General features: G+C 52.0%; 1 protein-coding gene across 3 annotated transcripts; it reads left to right on the top strand.

The window, feature by feature from the left end:
* Positions 1-567: 567 nt before the first annotated feature.
* C5AR2 (complement C5a receptor 2) lies at positions 568-11,651 on the top strand. 3 transcript variants are annotated; one of them, XM_045441903.1, is made up of 2 exons: positions 568-718; positions 10,339-11,651. In XM_045441903.1, exon 2 carries the CDS (start codon positions 10,354-10,356, stop codon positions 11,365-11,367), a length of 1,014 nt encoding a protein of 337 aa, XP_045297859.1. In that variant the 5' UTR covers positions 568-718; positions 10,339-10,353; the 3' UTR covers positions 11,368-11,651. The 3 variants fall into 3 exon arrangements, with proteins under 3 accessions (XP_045297859.1, XP_045297857.1, XP_045297858.1); XM_045441901.1 differs by lacking the exon at positions 568-718 and adding an exon at positions 3,393-4,212; XM_045441902.1 differs by lacking the exon at positions 568-718 and adding an exon at positions 7,185-7,441.
* The last annotated feature ends 3,522 nt before the right edge of the window (positions 11,652-15,173 follow it).

The following is a 15,173-nucleotide window of genomic DNA, read 5'->3' as shown; positions in this document are numbered from 1 at the left end:
TTTAAAAATGTTTATTTATCCTTGAGACAATGCGAGAGGCGGAGTGCAAGCATTGGAGGGGCAGACAGAGGGGAGACACAGAATCTGAAGCAGGTTCCAGGCTCTGAGCTGTCGGCACAGAGCCCGATGTGGGGCTCCAGCCCGTGAACGGTGGCATCACGACCTGAGCCAAAGTCAGAGGCTTAACCCGCGGAGCCACCCAGGCGCCCCAACCGGCCTGTTTTTAAAAGATCGTCCCGTTCGGCACCTGGGTGGTTCGGTCGATTGAACACCGGACTCTGGATTTGGGCTCGGATCATGAGCACGGCCAACCTTCCCCGGGGGTGGGGAGTCGGCTGCAGACGGCGAGGTCTTTACCTCACTCTGATCTGGGAGGGAGACGTTGTCCCAAGAGCTGGCGCCCCGCAACGGTCTTCTGGAAACACTCGGAGGAGAAGGAAGTGGGCTGAAGGGCCCGGCCGTTGCCACATCTGGGGTTTGGGGGGATCTGCTGGCTCAACAAGTTCTGAGGAGGAAGTGGGGGAGAAGGAAAGTGGATGATGGGGTTTGGCTGAGCTGGCCGTGTCCGTCCCCCGCCCCCTGCCTACCACCGGCACCAAGCTCCCCGACACCCACCCACCTATTCCTCAGACCTGGCTCCCCCAGGCCCCCGGGGCAAAGCCTCCTCCCTGCGCCTGTGCCGTGTGACCTCCCCGAACACCACACCTCTAACCCCCAGGTAGGTACCGTTCCAGATCAGCACGGTCTCATAGGAGCACAAGGCAAGCCATGCGGGAGATCATCCGTTTTCCAGCGGCCGGACAAGAGGCAAGCAAAGCGAAGCAGAGAGAATCAGATACAATTAATTTGGGTGTTATTTATACTTTTAAACGTTTGTGTATGTGTTTTGAGAGAGAGAGACAGAGAGAGAGAGAGAGAGAGCGCGTGCGCTTGTGTGTGAGCGGGGGAGGGGCGGAGAGAGAGGGAGAGAGAGAATTCCGAGCAGGCTCTGTGCTGACAGCAAACTCGGGGCTCGATCCGGTGAACCGTGGGGTCGTGACCTGAGCCGAAATCAAGAGTCAGACACTCACCTGACTGAGCCACCCAGGCTCTGTACTTCTGGAGCTCTATGTGTCTATCGCGCCCAGGTTCTAGGGTGACATTCTACAATCCTGTGATTCAAATAGTCTGTGACTAACACTGTAAGATCCCTTGGGTCAAATAGCCATTCACCCTTTCAGGCTTCGAGAATTTTGTTAGGGTGGGGGCACCTGGCCGGCTCAGTCGGTAGGGCGTGCGACTCTTGATCTTGGGGTTGCGGGTTCGAGCCCCAGGTTGGGGATAGAAATTACTTAAAAAATAGAATCTTTAGAGAAACTAAGTGAATCTACAAAATGACGTTCGGGTGAACCCTGTGAAATTGCCAAACTTCATCCCATTGTGGGGTGAGGAGGTATAATGGCTTATTGTTTATTATTTAAAAAAAATTGTAAAATACAAGTCACGAAAAAAGTCACCATTAATGGCATTTAGTACATTCCCAGTGGGGTGCAGCTGTCCCCACGATCTGGTTCCGGAACATTCCCGTCACCCCAAAAGACACCCCTCCCTGCCCCCCAGCTCCTGGCAACCACTTACCTGCTTTCTCGTCAGGTATTTGTCGGAATACGACCTATTTGCACCCACAACATGGCAATTTCCTATGTCAACTTAACCTTTTTTTTTTTTTTTAAGTTTATTTATTTTGAGAGAGGGAGAGAGAGAGGCAGAAAGAGTGGGAGAGAGAGAATCCCAAGCAGGATCCATGCTGCAGGATCCACGGCAGAGCTCGACGCGGGGCTCGGACTCACAAACCGTGAGATCATGACCTGAGCTGAAATCAAGAGTCTGACGCTTCACCGATGGAGCCACCCAGGCGCCCCTCTCAACTGAACCTTCTAAAGTGTTCTCCTTCGGGGCGCCTGGGTGGCTCCGTCGGTGAAGCGTCCGACTTCGGCTCAGGTCATGATCTCGCGGTCTGTGAGTTCGAGCCCCGCATCGGGCTCTGTGCTGATGGCTCGGAGCCTGGAGCCCGCTTCGGATTCTGTGTCTCCCTCTCTCTCTCTGCTCCCCACCCCCCCCCCCCCCCAATCGTGCTCTGTCTCTCTCTCTGTCAAAAATAAATAAAAACATTAAAAAAACTTTAAAGTGTTCTCCTTCTAGATTCCCTGTGTTGAGGGGCTGGGACTTGGCATCCCATCGTGGGATGGCTGTAAAGGAATCCCACCCCCTGACTGGCCCCTCACTTTTTATAAATCTGTGGTCCCCACCCCCTCATCCCTCGCCCCTGGCCTCTGCAGCCTGTAGAGACACTGTCCTCAACCCACAGCATCCCCCAGGCCCCCAGCGCCAGGGACACCGGAAAACCCCGCCTCCCAGAATCCAAGAAATGTGCACCCCGAGACTCAGGGGCTGAGTTTTATGAAGATCTAATGATTTGAGCAGTTTTAGCCCAATCTGTAAACTCCGGATGAGACTGAGGACGGACAGTCCCCGGGTCTTTTCGGACCAGGACGGGTGGGTTCCCATAGGGTGTGGGAGATGAAGGGGTCTCCCGGAGCAAGGCAGGGACGGAGGGGACAATTGTCTCCTCGGGAAGGTCTGGGGCCATGACACGGTTTAGCCAAGACGCGGTCACCCAGGGAGGGGCCGGGAGACGCCCCACGTCACTCGCGCAGTGAGTTCCATCCAGTTTGTTGACTCAGAACAACTTCCTCTAACAACATGATTTTACTCTCTACACAGCAGCAAAAGAAACATTGTAAATACGTCCCCTCAGCCCCTGAAGCACACAGAGAGAAGTACAAACACAGAAAACTGCTGAATAGAGGCTCCGGGATGGGAGAGTCACTTCCTCTTGCTAAGCCTGCGTTTTTTTTTTTTTTTTTTTTTTTTGGTCATGTTTACTTATTTTTGAGAGAGAGAGAGAGAGAGACAGAGCGTGAGAGGTGTTCGAACAGAGAGAGAAGGAGACGCAGAATCCGAAGCAGGCTCCAGGCTCCGAGCTGTCAGCCCAGAGCCTGATGCGGGGCTCGAACCCACGAACCATGAGATCCTGACCTGAGCCCAAGTCAGATGCTTAACCGACGGAGCCACCCGGGCGCCCCAAAGCCTGTGTTCTTAAAATGTAAATTTTAAGAGTTTCTGTTACAGTCTTTCTGCTGTGGATTTAGCACAGGCGAAGCCACCTCCGACGTGCCGGGCACTGTTGGATTCGTATGTGTGTTTTAAATCTCTTTACCGTTTTTTTTTTTTCCTGCTTGCTGCAGAAAGTCCACTGCACAGGAGAGGAAACTGAGGCTCAGAGAGGCGGAGACCCCCCCTCCCCCCCGCCCAAACTCCTCAGCGGGGGACCTGAAATATGAGTCCTTCTGGTTCTCACGCCCACATTCTCAGCCTCTGCGGCTGTGCTGGGAGGGAGGTTAAGGACCGCGAAGGTCAACATCTTCCCATTCTAAAGATGGAAAACTGAGGCTCACAGGAGGGATAGGATTTGTTTGCGTTTTGTTGGCTCTGAGGCCTCAGGCCCTGTGTTTGGTGACCTTGGGCTTTTTGTGGGGACCTTGACCCTGAGCCGTCTCCCTCAGCGCCCACGGAAGGCGTGTTTATCTGCCCTTGGGGATCTGCGGAGGGAAGAGAGAGAGGGGCTGGGCACGCGGTTGGAGGCTGGGAGGCAGGGAGAGGGCAGTGAGCGCTTGGTGAGGGTGACCTCAGAGGGTCCCATGGGAGAGTGAATCTAGGCCCAGATTCCCGCCCCCCCCACCCCGCCCCCCCAGGTCTTGAAGGTCAAACCACACGCAGGTGTGGCTTCCAGGAATCGGTGACTGGTGACATTGATCCTGGGGTTGGTGACACGGGGTCAGCCCTCCACCCACCCGAGCCCTCTCCGGCTTCATGCGCTGCCCGGTAATTTTGGGATATGTGAGTCATGGGAAGAGTACAAGACAAACACACCCCGGGGAGTAGGACAAGGCCACTCCTGTTTTTTCTGGCTGTGGAGATCTGCTGGGGCCCGTGAGTCGGCGGTGCCCGGCGGCATCCCGTGGGAGCCCTCGGCCAAGGGGACGGGCTTCCAGGAATCCCCCCGGCTGCCAGACGCCCGGAGAGACCTCAGACCTCCCGGGTCCCGGCTGCGAGCCTGCCTCGTGCTTCAAGTGGCATTGGGTCAAGATGAGGGTCCTCTTACAAGAGACGGTAAGGATGGAGGGAAGGGAGGAAGGGAGGCATCGCACCAGCTTGGCCTTTCAGACGAATGATTGTCAGAAGCTGGGAATCAGTCCTGGGACTTGAGAGATGGAACCCTCTCACCATTCCGTTGGGATTCCAGACCCTTGGAATTTACTCGGGCAGCCCGGCAGAAAAGCTTGGGGCAAAGGACCCACGTAGCCCTCCCACCCAGGTGGAGAGGAAATGGTCAGTCTTCAACCTCCAGGATCTCGGGCAGTTTCGGGAGAACCCAGCAAATGGCAACGCGTCCCGTGACCTAGCCCTTCGACTCAGTCATCCCACTTCTTAAGACTTTGACTTTATTTTCATGTGTAACATACACACACAAAAGTGGGCACGTCAGCACCAGGAAACTCAGCGTATCTCCACGAGCCGAGCTTGCACAGGCAGTGAGCACCCCGGTCAAGAAATAGCACAATCCACGGGGCGCCTGGGTGGCTCAGTCGGTTGAGCGTCAGACTCTCGATCTCGGCTCAGGCGGTGATCTCCCCGTTTGTGAGATCGAGCCCCGCGTTGGGCTCCTCGCTGAGCATGAAGCCTGCTTAAGATTCTCTCTCTCCCTCTCTCTCTCTCTGCCTCTCTCCGCTCTCAAAATTAAAAAAAAAATTTTTTTTAAGGTTTATTTATTTGTTTGGAGAGAGACAGAGACAACGTGAGCGGGGAAGCGGCAGAGGGAGAAGGAGACAGAGAATCCCAAGCAGGTTCCGCGCCGTCAGCACAGAGCCCGATACGGGGCTCGAACTCACGAAAACGCAAGATCGTGACCTGAGCCGACACCAAGAGTTGGACGCTTCACCGACTGAGCTACCCAGACGCCCCTCAACATACATAAATATTAAAAATAAAAAAAGGACTAGCACAACCCTGGTCCCAAAGTGCCCTCCCGTTCCCCCTAGTCACTAACCCCCCCAGAGAATTCTTCTGCTTGTTTTTTTTTTCTTTAAAAATTTTTTTTTAACGTTTATTTACTTTTGAGACAGAGAGAGACAGAGCATGAACGGGGGAGGTTCAGAGAGAGAGAGGGAGACACAGAATCTGAAACAGGCTCCAGGCTCTGAGCTGTCAGCCCCCAACGCAGGGCTCGAACTCACAAACCGCGAGATCATGACCTGCGCCAAAGTCAGACGCTTAACCGACTGACTGAGCCACACAGGCGCCCCTCTTCTGCTCGTTTTTGAACTTGATGAGAATGATACTACTCAGTCAACCCTCCTGCGTGTCTGTCTGGATCTCTCCCCTCAGCAGTGTATATATGAGATCTATCCACCTTCGCGTGTGTGGTTTGCTTATTCTCATTGTTGTAGAACATTCCACCGCAGGAATATACCCTGCTCTGTTTATTCGTTCCCCTGTGGGTGACTATTTGGGTGGTTTCCCAACATGGGCTGCTGTGAACGTGACTCTTCTGGCAAAGGTCTTTTGAGGAGCATATGTATGCTTCTCTGGGAGGTGGCGGTGAGGTATCCCATGTTGGGTTCAAGTCCATTCTGCTCCACGGTTCCCCCGGGCCCCAGGGGTTCCAACACGACAGGCTGATTTACAGACACACGTGTGCCAAGAGCACTCACACGGGTGCTTGGGATCTCAAGGAGCCGAAAGAAGCCGAAGTCACCCGTTTGTTTCTCGGTGCCTCAGTTTCCCTCTTCGTTCTTTTACTCGCCAAACATCCCCTAAGCACCCGCTGCGGGCCGGGTGCCCTTCTGGATGCCGGGGACACAGTGGAGCCAGAAGTAGCCAACAGTTTGGGAAATGGGGCATAACAATGGCACGTACCTCATAGCGTTGTCTTAAGGGTTATGCCTGGTACATAGTAGGTACTCAATAAATGTCATCTGCTCTCTTCATTGTTATAAAGTAATAATAATAGTTATTTTGGTAATTATGTTTTACATGTAGATATAGTTATATGCATATAGTTTATTGCACAAAAGGTGATAAAATAATTAAGCTGCTCGTGACCATCATTAAAACTGTCCTTTATTGGGGTGCCTGGGTGGCTCCGTCGGTGAAGCAACCGACTCTTGGTTTCAGCTCAGGTCATGATCTCGTGGCTTTGCTGGTAGCGCAGAGCCCGCTTTTGATTCTCTCTCTTTCTCTCTGCCCCTCCCCTGCTCACGCTGTCTCTCTCTCAAATGAATAAACTTAAAAAAATTTTTTTTTCAACGTCCTTTATTTAATCTAAGGCTGGTTAATGAGCACAACCCGTCCAGCCAGGGGGCCGATTCTGAACCGTAAGGAAAGGGTGGATGTGTGTGCAGATAAGGAAACAGATCGAAAACACGTTGCGTGGAAAGGGCTAAGAGATGACCCAGGGGGTGCTGGAATGTTCCATCCCTGTCTGACATCTGAAAAGGGAAATACCACAGACTGGTTGAGCTGCCAACACGCGGAATGCTTTCCAGACTTTAACGAGTAAAAGCTGGGCAGGGCGGGGGTCTTAGGGTGGGAGAGAGGGTACGTGTAGCAGCAGCTGACATGTCACATGCTCACTGTGGACCAGGCACTGGGTTCGGCTTGTCGCCCCGATTCACTTACTGAATGCTCGCGACACCTCTAAGGGAGGAATATCATTATCCTCGTATCACAGACGGGGAAGCTGAGGAACAGAGAGGTTCAGGGACCCGCCCAAGGCCACACGGCTGGTGAGGGTTTGAATTTAAAATTTTTTTTAATTTTTTTTTTTTTTTTGAGACAGAGAGAGACAGAGCATGAACGGGGGAGGGTCAGAGAGAGAGGGAGACACAGAATCGGAAACAGGCTCCAGGCTCCGAGCCATCAGCCCAGAGCCCGACGCGGGGCTCGAATCCATGGACAGCGCGATCATAACCTGAGCTGAGGTCGGATGCTTAACCGACTGAGCCACCCAGGCGCCCCTGAATTTTTAAAGCCTGCACACACACACACACACACACACACACACACACAAAGTGGCCGGGCCTCTTAGCAGCTAGTTGGCAGCTAGTTGGCGGGGTGGAGGGGGCAGAAGGTGTCCCAACTTCCCTTCTGCTTTTCCTGTTGTGTCAATGCCAGATAGAGCTCTGGGTAGGGCCAGCCAGCCCATGAAGAGTCAGCAGACAGCCACAGGCTCAGGTCTGACATTATGGGGGATCGTCTACGGTCTACCTTTGTCTGTGCCACGTGATTTACACACACCAACTCCTCAAGGCCTCCTTCCCCTCCGCCCCAAACCGATGAGGTAGGTCCACCTCCGTGACTCATTTCTCAGATGAGGAAACCGAGAGAGGGCCAACTGAAACTCAGTTACAGAGCCCGGGTCTGCTCCGGGCCACGGGCTGTCCTGCCTTCTGAATCTAAGATTTCGGGGTGAATATATTCCAGGGCCCGGAGGTCCGGGGTGGGGCCAACCCAGTTCAAAACTCAGCTCTGTTACTTGCTTAGATGGATGGTCTTAGGGAGGTTATTTCTCTGTGCCTGTTTTCTCGTCTGCAGAATGGGTGCAATAACAGTGTTAGAATCAGAGGGTTGTTATAGGGATCGAATGATTCACTGTTCCTTGAACGTGACCGGCCATGTTCTCACCTCAGGGCCTTTGCACTGGCTGTTCCCTCTGCCTGGAACTCTCTTCTCTCAGATCCCCACACGGCTCATCCCTCTCGCCTCCTTTATGGCTTTGTTCAAATGTCACCTTCTCAGGGAGGCCGTCTTTGACCACTTATTTAAAATTCCCTGTGTGATTTTTTTTTTTTTTTTGCCATAGCATTTATCACCTTCTAAGATACTGTATTTTGCTTCTTTTTTTTTTAATTTTTTTTAATGTTTATTTATTTTTGAGACAGAGAGAGACAGAGCATGAACGGGGGAGGGGCAGAGAGAGAGGGAGACACAGAATCGGAAGCAGGCTCCAGGCTTCGAGCCATCAGCCCAGAGCCCGACGCGGGGCTCGAACTCACAGACCACGAGATCGTGACCCGAGCTGAAGTCGGACACTTAACCAACTGAGCCACCCAGGCGCCCCTGTATTTTGCTTCTTTATTCCTTGTGTGACTTATTCCTTCCTCGTCTGCCTCCATCCACCTAGAATGTCACCCCGTTGTGTATTCAGTGCCTGGAACAGACAGGGTACTCAGGTGCTAACTTGAAGGAATGAATGAATGAATGAATGAATCTCCTAACGGAGAACTCAAGATTTTATTTTTCCTGTTTTCCTGACACTATCATGACTTTACAAAATTGCTCTTAGTAGGGGGTGCCTGGGTGGCTCAGTTGGTTGAGCGTCTGACTTCGGCTCAGGTCATGGTCTCGCTGTTCGTGAGTTCGAGCCCCGCGTCAGGCTCACTGCTGTCAGCGCGGAGCCCGCTTTGGACCCTCTGTCCCCCTCTCTCTCTGCCCCTCCCCTGCTTCCTCTCTCCCTCAAAAAATAAATAAGACACATTTTTTTCAAATTTTATTTATTTTTGAGACAGAGAGAGACAGAGTATGAGTGGGGGAAGGGCAGAGAGAGAGGGAGACACCGAATCCGAAGCAGGGTCCAGGCTCTGAGCCATCAGCACAGAGCCCGACGTGGGGCTCGAACCCATGAACCATGAGATCATGACCTGAGCTGAAGTTGGACGCCCAACCAACTGAGCCACCCAGGCGCCCCTAAATAAGACACATTTAAACAATTTTTCAAAATTGCTCTAGGAGGGTTCTAGAAATGCTCTGTGTCTCAATGTAGGTGCCTGGTACCTGGCTGTGTTCAGGCCGTGAAGCCCTGGGAGCTGTTCCTGTGGGCGGCGTGTACACTTTGCTGTCTGTATTTACCATCTAGTTTGTATAAAAACCGAAATGGCACAATTTCTCCCGAGGTCCATTTTCATTGTGCCCAGATTCAGTAATACCGGTGAAGAAAAACCAAGGCAAGCCCTTTTGTTGTGAAAACGTATTAACCTTTCCTCCTCTGGACAGATACTCAGATGCCGATATTTTAAATTCTAGAACTCCAGCTGGCTACTGGGCCAGCGTCCTAACATTGCAATGCTCTAGAAATTGGTCACTGTCCAATAAGGTAGCCTTTAGCCACGTGTGGTTATTTATATTTAAGTAAAGTTGAAAAATCTTCGTCCCCCTGGCCCCATTTCAAATGCTCAGTAGCATCTGTCAACCGGGTAGCAGTTACCATGATGGACAGCGCAGACAGAATTTCTTTCTTTCTTTCTTTCTTTCTTTCTTTCTTTCTTTCTTGTTTATTTTTTGAGAGAGAGAGAGAGACAGAGCGTGAGTGGAGGAGGGGTAGAGAGGGAGAAACAGAATCCGAAACAGGCTCCAGGCTCTGAGCTGTCAGCACAGAACCTGACGGGGGGCTTGAACCCAAGAACCGTGAGATCATGACCTGAGCTGATGTCGGACACTCAACCGACTGAGCCCCCTCAGGCGCCCCCATAGAGGACATTTCCATGAACACACAGCGCTGCTCTGGAAATTCCAAATAATAATTGGCTAGTGTCCTAATATAATATTTGGGGATTCCAAAAATTTTTTTATCACGATCATTTTTTTATATAAAAATATTTTTTTAATGTTTATTTATTTTTGAGAGACAGAGGCAGAGCAGGAGCGGGGGAGGGGCAGAGACAGAGAAAGAGAGGGAGACACAGAATGCGAAGCAGGCTCCAGGCTCTGAGCTGTCGACACACAGCCCCACGCTGGGCTCGAACTCACGAACCATGAGATCACGACCTGAGCTGAGATCAAGAGTCTGTCGCTTCACCCCCTGGGCCACCCAGGCGCCCCGATCGTGATCATGTCGTGATCATGTCGTGACACTGTAGCGTTCCGGAATTCCCAAATGCTAAGAAGCCTGGGTTGTAACACTGGGACATTCTAGAATTCCCGCATGCTCTGGAGCTAGTTCTGGAATTCCAGGATTCCAACGGGGGGGGGGGGGGCGGGCGTGCTGACGTGGCATCGTCCTCGAAGTCCAAGTCGCTCCCCAGCTAGTCGCAGGACCCGAACGCGCTGCGGTTCGGAGGCCGTCACAGCGTCTAGTCTCCAAGCCGCTCATGGGGCTCCCACCCCCTAGGATTCCGGGGACCCGGGGGGGGGTGTGGGGGGGTTTCCTCCTCACTTTCCACGCCTTTCTCCCCGGTTCAGGTGTCTGGGGCCTGGATGGAGAACACGTCGGTCAGCTACGAGTATGGGGATTACGACGGGATTCCGGACCTCCCCGTGGACTGCATGGACGGCACCTGTGTCTCCAGCGACCGGCTGGGCGCCGCCCCGTTCCTGCTCTACGGGGCGGTCTTCCTGCTGGGCGTGCCGGGCAATGCCGTGGTGGCCTGGGTGTCCAGGAAAGAGGCCCGCCACCGGGTCGGTGCCAGCTGGTTCCTCCACCTGGCCGTGGCGGATCTGCTCTGCTGTTTGTCGCTCCCCATGCTGGCGGTGCCCCTCGCCCGCGGGGGCGACTGGCCGTACGGGGCAGTGGGCTGTCGGGCCCTGTCCTCGGCCATCCTGCTGTCCATGTACGCCAGCGTGCTTCTCCTGGCCGCTCTCAGCGCGGACCTCTGCCTGCTGGCCCTCAGGCCCGGCTGGGGGGCCGCCGCCGGGCGGGCTCGTAGGGTGCAGGCAGCCCGCGCCGTCGCCTGGACGGTGGCCCTGTTGCTCACCGTGCCTTCGGCCATCTATCGCCGGCTGCACCAGGAGCATTTCCCTCAACGCCTGGAATGTGTAGTGGACTATGGTGGGTCCGCCGCGGTCGAGAACACCGTGACCGCCACCCGCTTCGTCTTTGGCTTCCTGGGCCCCCTGGCGGTCGTGGCCGGCTGCCACGGTGCCCTTCTGTGCCGCGCGGCCCGACGCCGCTGGCCACTGGGCACGGCTGTCGTGGTGGGCTTCTTTGTGTGCTGGGCCCCCTACCACGTGCTGGGGCTGGTGCTCGCCGTGGCCGCCCCGCACTCCGCGCTCCTGGCCCGGGCCCTGCGGGCCGAACCCCTGGTCACCGGCCTGGCTCTGGCTCACAGCTGCCTCAACCCCATGCTCTTCCTGTATTTCGGGAGGACGCAACTGCGCAGGTCACTGCCGGCCGCGTGTCACTGGGCCCTGAAGGCGTCGCGGAGCAAGGATGAAAGCGTGCTCAGCAAGAAATCCACCAGCCACGACCTCGTGTCGGAGATGGAGGTGTAGGCTAGAAGGAAACTGGTTTGTGTTCTTCTGTCCAATTTCGCCAGGCTGGCTTCAGGCACGGCTGGATCCAGGGGCTCAATGATATCATCACTGATTTCTCTATCCATTCAACATCCATTCGTTATGCACCTGCTATGTGTAAGGCCCTAATATAGGCACTGAGGAAGTGGCAGTGACCAAAACAGACACAAACCCCTGCCCTCGGGGAGCTGGCATTCTAGTGGACGAAGACCGACAGAAAGCAAGACAATATTCTCGTGGACGAAGACCGACAGAAAGCAAAGGAAAAGTGAATATGGAATACATCAAGTGGTGATAAGTGTTAAGAAATCTAAAGGGGACGAAAAGGGCTGAGTGAGGCAGGGATATAGATCAGTCAGGCAAGGCTCATCGGGTAAGGTGATATTTTAGCCAAGACCTGAGGAAGGGAGGGAGAGGTCATGCTTAAAGTATGTTAAACACAGGGCTCAGCAAGTACAAAGGCCCTGAGGCACAATGTGCTTGGCATATTCCAGGAAGAGTGAAAAGGCCAGTGTGGAGGGAGCAAGAGGGAAAGTGGGGTGAGAAAGGGAGAGAGATAGTGGGGGGCCAGATTTGAAAGCCTCTCAGGCCATAGCAAGTGTCTGGAGATCCATGGGAGTGTTCTGAGCTACTCTTATCAGTTAAAATACACAAGACCCAGTCAATTTGAGTTTCAGGTAAATTAGAAGGAAAAGGTTTAAAAATTTTTTTATTTTAATATTTTATTTATTCTTGAGAGAGAGAGAGAGAGAGAGAGAGAGAAAGAGAATGAGTGAAGGAGGGGCAGAGCAAGAGAGGGACACAGAATCCAAAGCAGGCTCCAAGCTCTGAGCTGTCAGCACAGAGCCCGATATGGGGCTCGAACTCACAAGCCATGAGCCGAAACCAAGAGCCAGATCCTCGACCGACTGGGCCACCCAGGCATCCCTGTAATTTTTTTTTTTTTCTAATCTACATCAGGCGACCCTTTTCTGAGCAGAAAGAGGTTTTGATCTGACTTAGATTTTAATAGGGTCCTTCTAGTTGCTGGTGGAGACGAGTCTATGGGGGTGGGGGGAAGGGACACGAGGAGCCATTGCAACAGCAAAGAGACTACTGCAATAGTCTGAACAAAAAGTGATGGTGACTCGAGTCAGGGTAAGAGCAGAGGTAAGGTAGTGAGAAGGTGACAGATTACAGGTGTATTTTGAAGGAAAGCTTACGTCCTCGCTCCTTAGCTTGGTATTTGAGGCTTCTCTCCACTACTGGACACGTTTATATTCTAGTATATTCTTTTTTTTTTTTTTAATTTTTTTTTTAACGTTTATGTATTTTTGAGACAGAGAGAGACAGAGCACGAACGGAGGAGGGGCAGAGAGAGAGGGAGACACAGAATTGGAAACAGGGTCCAGGCTCTGAGCCATCAGCCCAGAGCCCGACGCGGGGCTCGAACTCACGGACCGCAAGATCGTGACCTGGCTGAAGTCGGACGCTTAACCGACTGCGCCACCCAGGCGCCCCTATTCTAGTATATTCTTGTAGCAGACAGAATAATGGCCCCTAATGAGGTCCACATCCTAATCCCCTGAGCCTGTGACTATGTGACCTACCGTGGCAAAGGGAACTTTGCAGATGTGATTAAGGATCTTGGGGGTGGGGAGAGTATCTTAGATGATCTGCATGGGCCCAAGGGAATCACAAGGGTCCTTATCAGTCAGAGTCAGTGGCAGATGTAACAACAGAAGCAGATGTCAGCGACTGGAGACAGAATGCGGCCCCAGAAGGGGCTTACCGACACCTTGATTTGAGACTTCCGACCCCCAAAACTTACAGAATAAATTTGCATTGTGTTAAGTCACTACATTTGTGGTTACTTCTTAATTGGCAGCCACAGGAAACTCACACGGATCCTCTGAGCTGGATTAGTTCATGCTTCTGGGCCGTTTCCCCAAGCTGCTGCCGTTGCCCAGAATGCCCTTTGGATCTGTGCTGCCCAATCTTACTCAAATTCAAATGAATTCAAATGCAACATTTAGTTTCTCAGTTGCACTAGCTTCGATAGCCACGTGTCGCTGGTGGCTACCATATCGGGTCGTGCAGATATAGAACCTTTCCATCACTGCAGAAAGTTCTATTGGGAAGGGCCCCTGGAGAATCTCACCTGCTCTCATCTTTTAAGTCACATAGTAGTGGCATAGAGTCTTTACTCCAGGACAGCATCTTACACATAGTTTCTCCTTTAGGGTAATTCCATCAACAACACAGGGAAGGAACGAGAGATGCTTCATTCTATAAGATGAGGCTCAGGGAGCGGAGGTCGTTTGCCCGACGTCACACGGCGAGGAAATTACAGAGCTGAGATTTGACCCCACGTTCCCTTGACTCCAGTGCCCACGCTCAGAAATTTTCCTTCAAATGACACTCTCTCTGGGGAACCCTCTCTGATCCATTCCCCTCCAAAGGAGGGCGTAGTGTTCTCTTCTCTGACTTGAGTTTCTAGAACACAAGTTCTCAGGTAAACCGTAAATTCCCCACAGGCAACCAGTGCCCTATTTTTATTCCTGTCTCTCCTCCCCCCATCCCAGGTCTTAGAAACATCAAAACAATCTTTGTCTACACCCTGTTTTCCAACTAGACCATGAGTTCCTCAATGCGATGAGGTTCTCTTTCTTGCTATCTTTTTTCTCTATCTGCTACAGGGATACATAGTAGGTCCTCAACAATACCTATTTTATTCCTGGCGTTTCATTCAGAATTGACACGCATGAGTTATTAAGACCAATATTCCTTCGTAGAATGAATTATGTCCTGAGACAATTTATAGAGCGTCATGAAAAGTCAGGGGAAACCCTGCTGTCAGTCCACTGGGGCCAGGTGTCATTTCGGAGAGCTTTTCTTTGGTATGTTTATCAAAAGACTTTTGTGGCTTTTGAGATTTATTGTCATTTATCACTGCATCAGCCTTACTTTTTTTTGAAAGAAGAATAAACTTCATGTAAGCCTTCAAAGGTATTTCTGTGAAACCGGGTCGTTAAAAGTAATCTTGCTTTTTGTTTGTTGTAACTTCCCCTTTTCTGTTCTTAATTTTGTTCGTTCTTGGAACGTGTTGATTTCCTTGTTTCTGATGAGCCGGGTCCCAATAGAGCTAGTTTCAAGTTTTCTACTCATTCCTAATGTTGGTAGTTTGTGACTTACATCTTGACTTTGTATTTTTACTCCCTCCCATTTTTCTTTAAAAATAAATTGTTCTCTTTTGCAAATTTCAAGAAGTGCTTAGTCAGTTTCTTCCCCTTCTTTTGATAATGACAGATGAACGGGCCTCTCTGTGTTCACATTGTTTTCGGAAGGTTTGTATTTGTAATGACATCCAACTTCCCTCTTGAGTGCCACCTTGGTGTCCAACCCGTAACTGACTAGTTCACTCAGAGTGAAACTCTGGGGTTTTCTCTCTGAGCCCTCCCCTCCTATTTTCCTGATCTCAGTTGATGGCAACTCCGTATTTGCAGGCACTCAAGCCAAAAACGTTAGGAGTCATCCTTGACGCCTTGTTCTACCTTAAGATATCCACAGAATGCGATTACTTCTTGCCATCTTCTCTGCCATCATCCTGGTCCACAATCTCTCCCTTGATCGTATCAGTGGCCTCCCCGGTCCTCTTTCCTCATCTGGGTACCCTGTAGTCTGTTTCTCACACACTGAGCCAGAGGATTCAATTAAAATCTAAGTCAGATCATGCCTCAGGTCCCTCCTCTGCTCAAACTCCTCCCATGGCTCCCATCTCACTCAGATGAGAAGCCAAAATCCTC

Source organism: Leopardus geoffroyi, chromosome E2 (genome assembly GCF_018350155.1).
Source record: "Leopardus geoffroyi isolate Oge1 chromosome E2, O.geoffroyi_Oge1_pat1.0, whole genome shotgun sequence".
Classification (NCBI taxonomy): Eukaryota; Metazoa; Chordata; class Mammalia; order Carnivora; family Felidae; genus Leopardus; species Leopardus geoffroyi.
The sequence above is the reverse complement of the archived record's forward strand: the minus strand, read 5'-3'. Positions and strand labels throughout refer to the sequence as shown.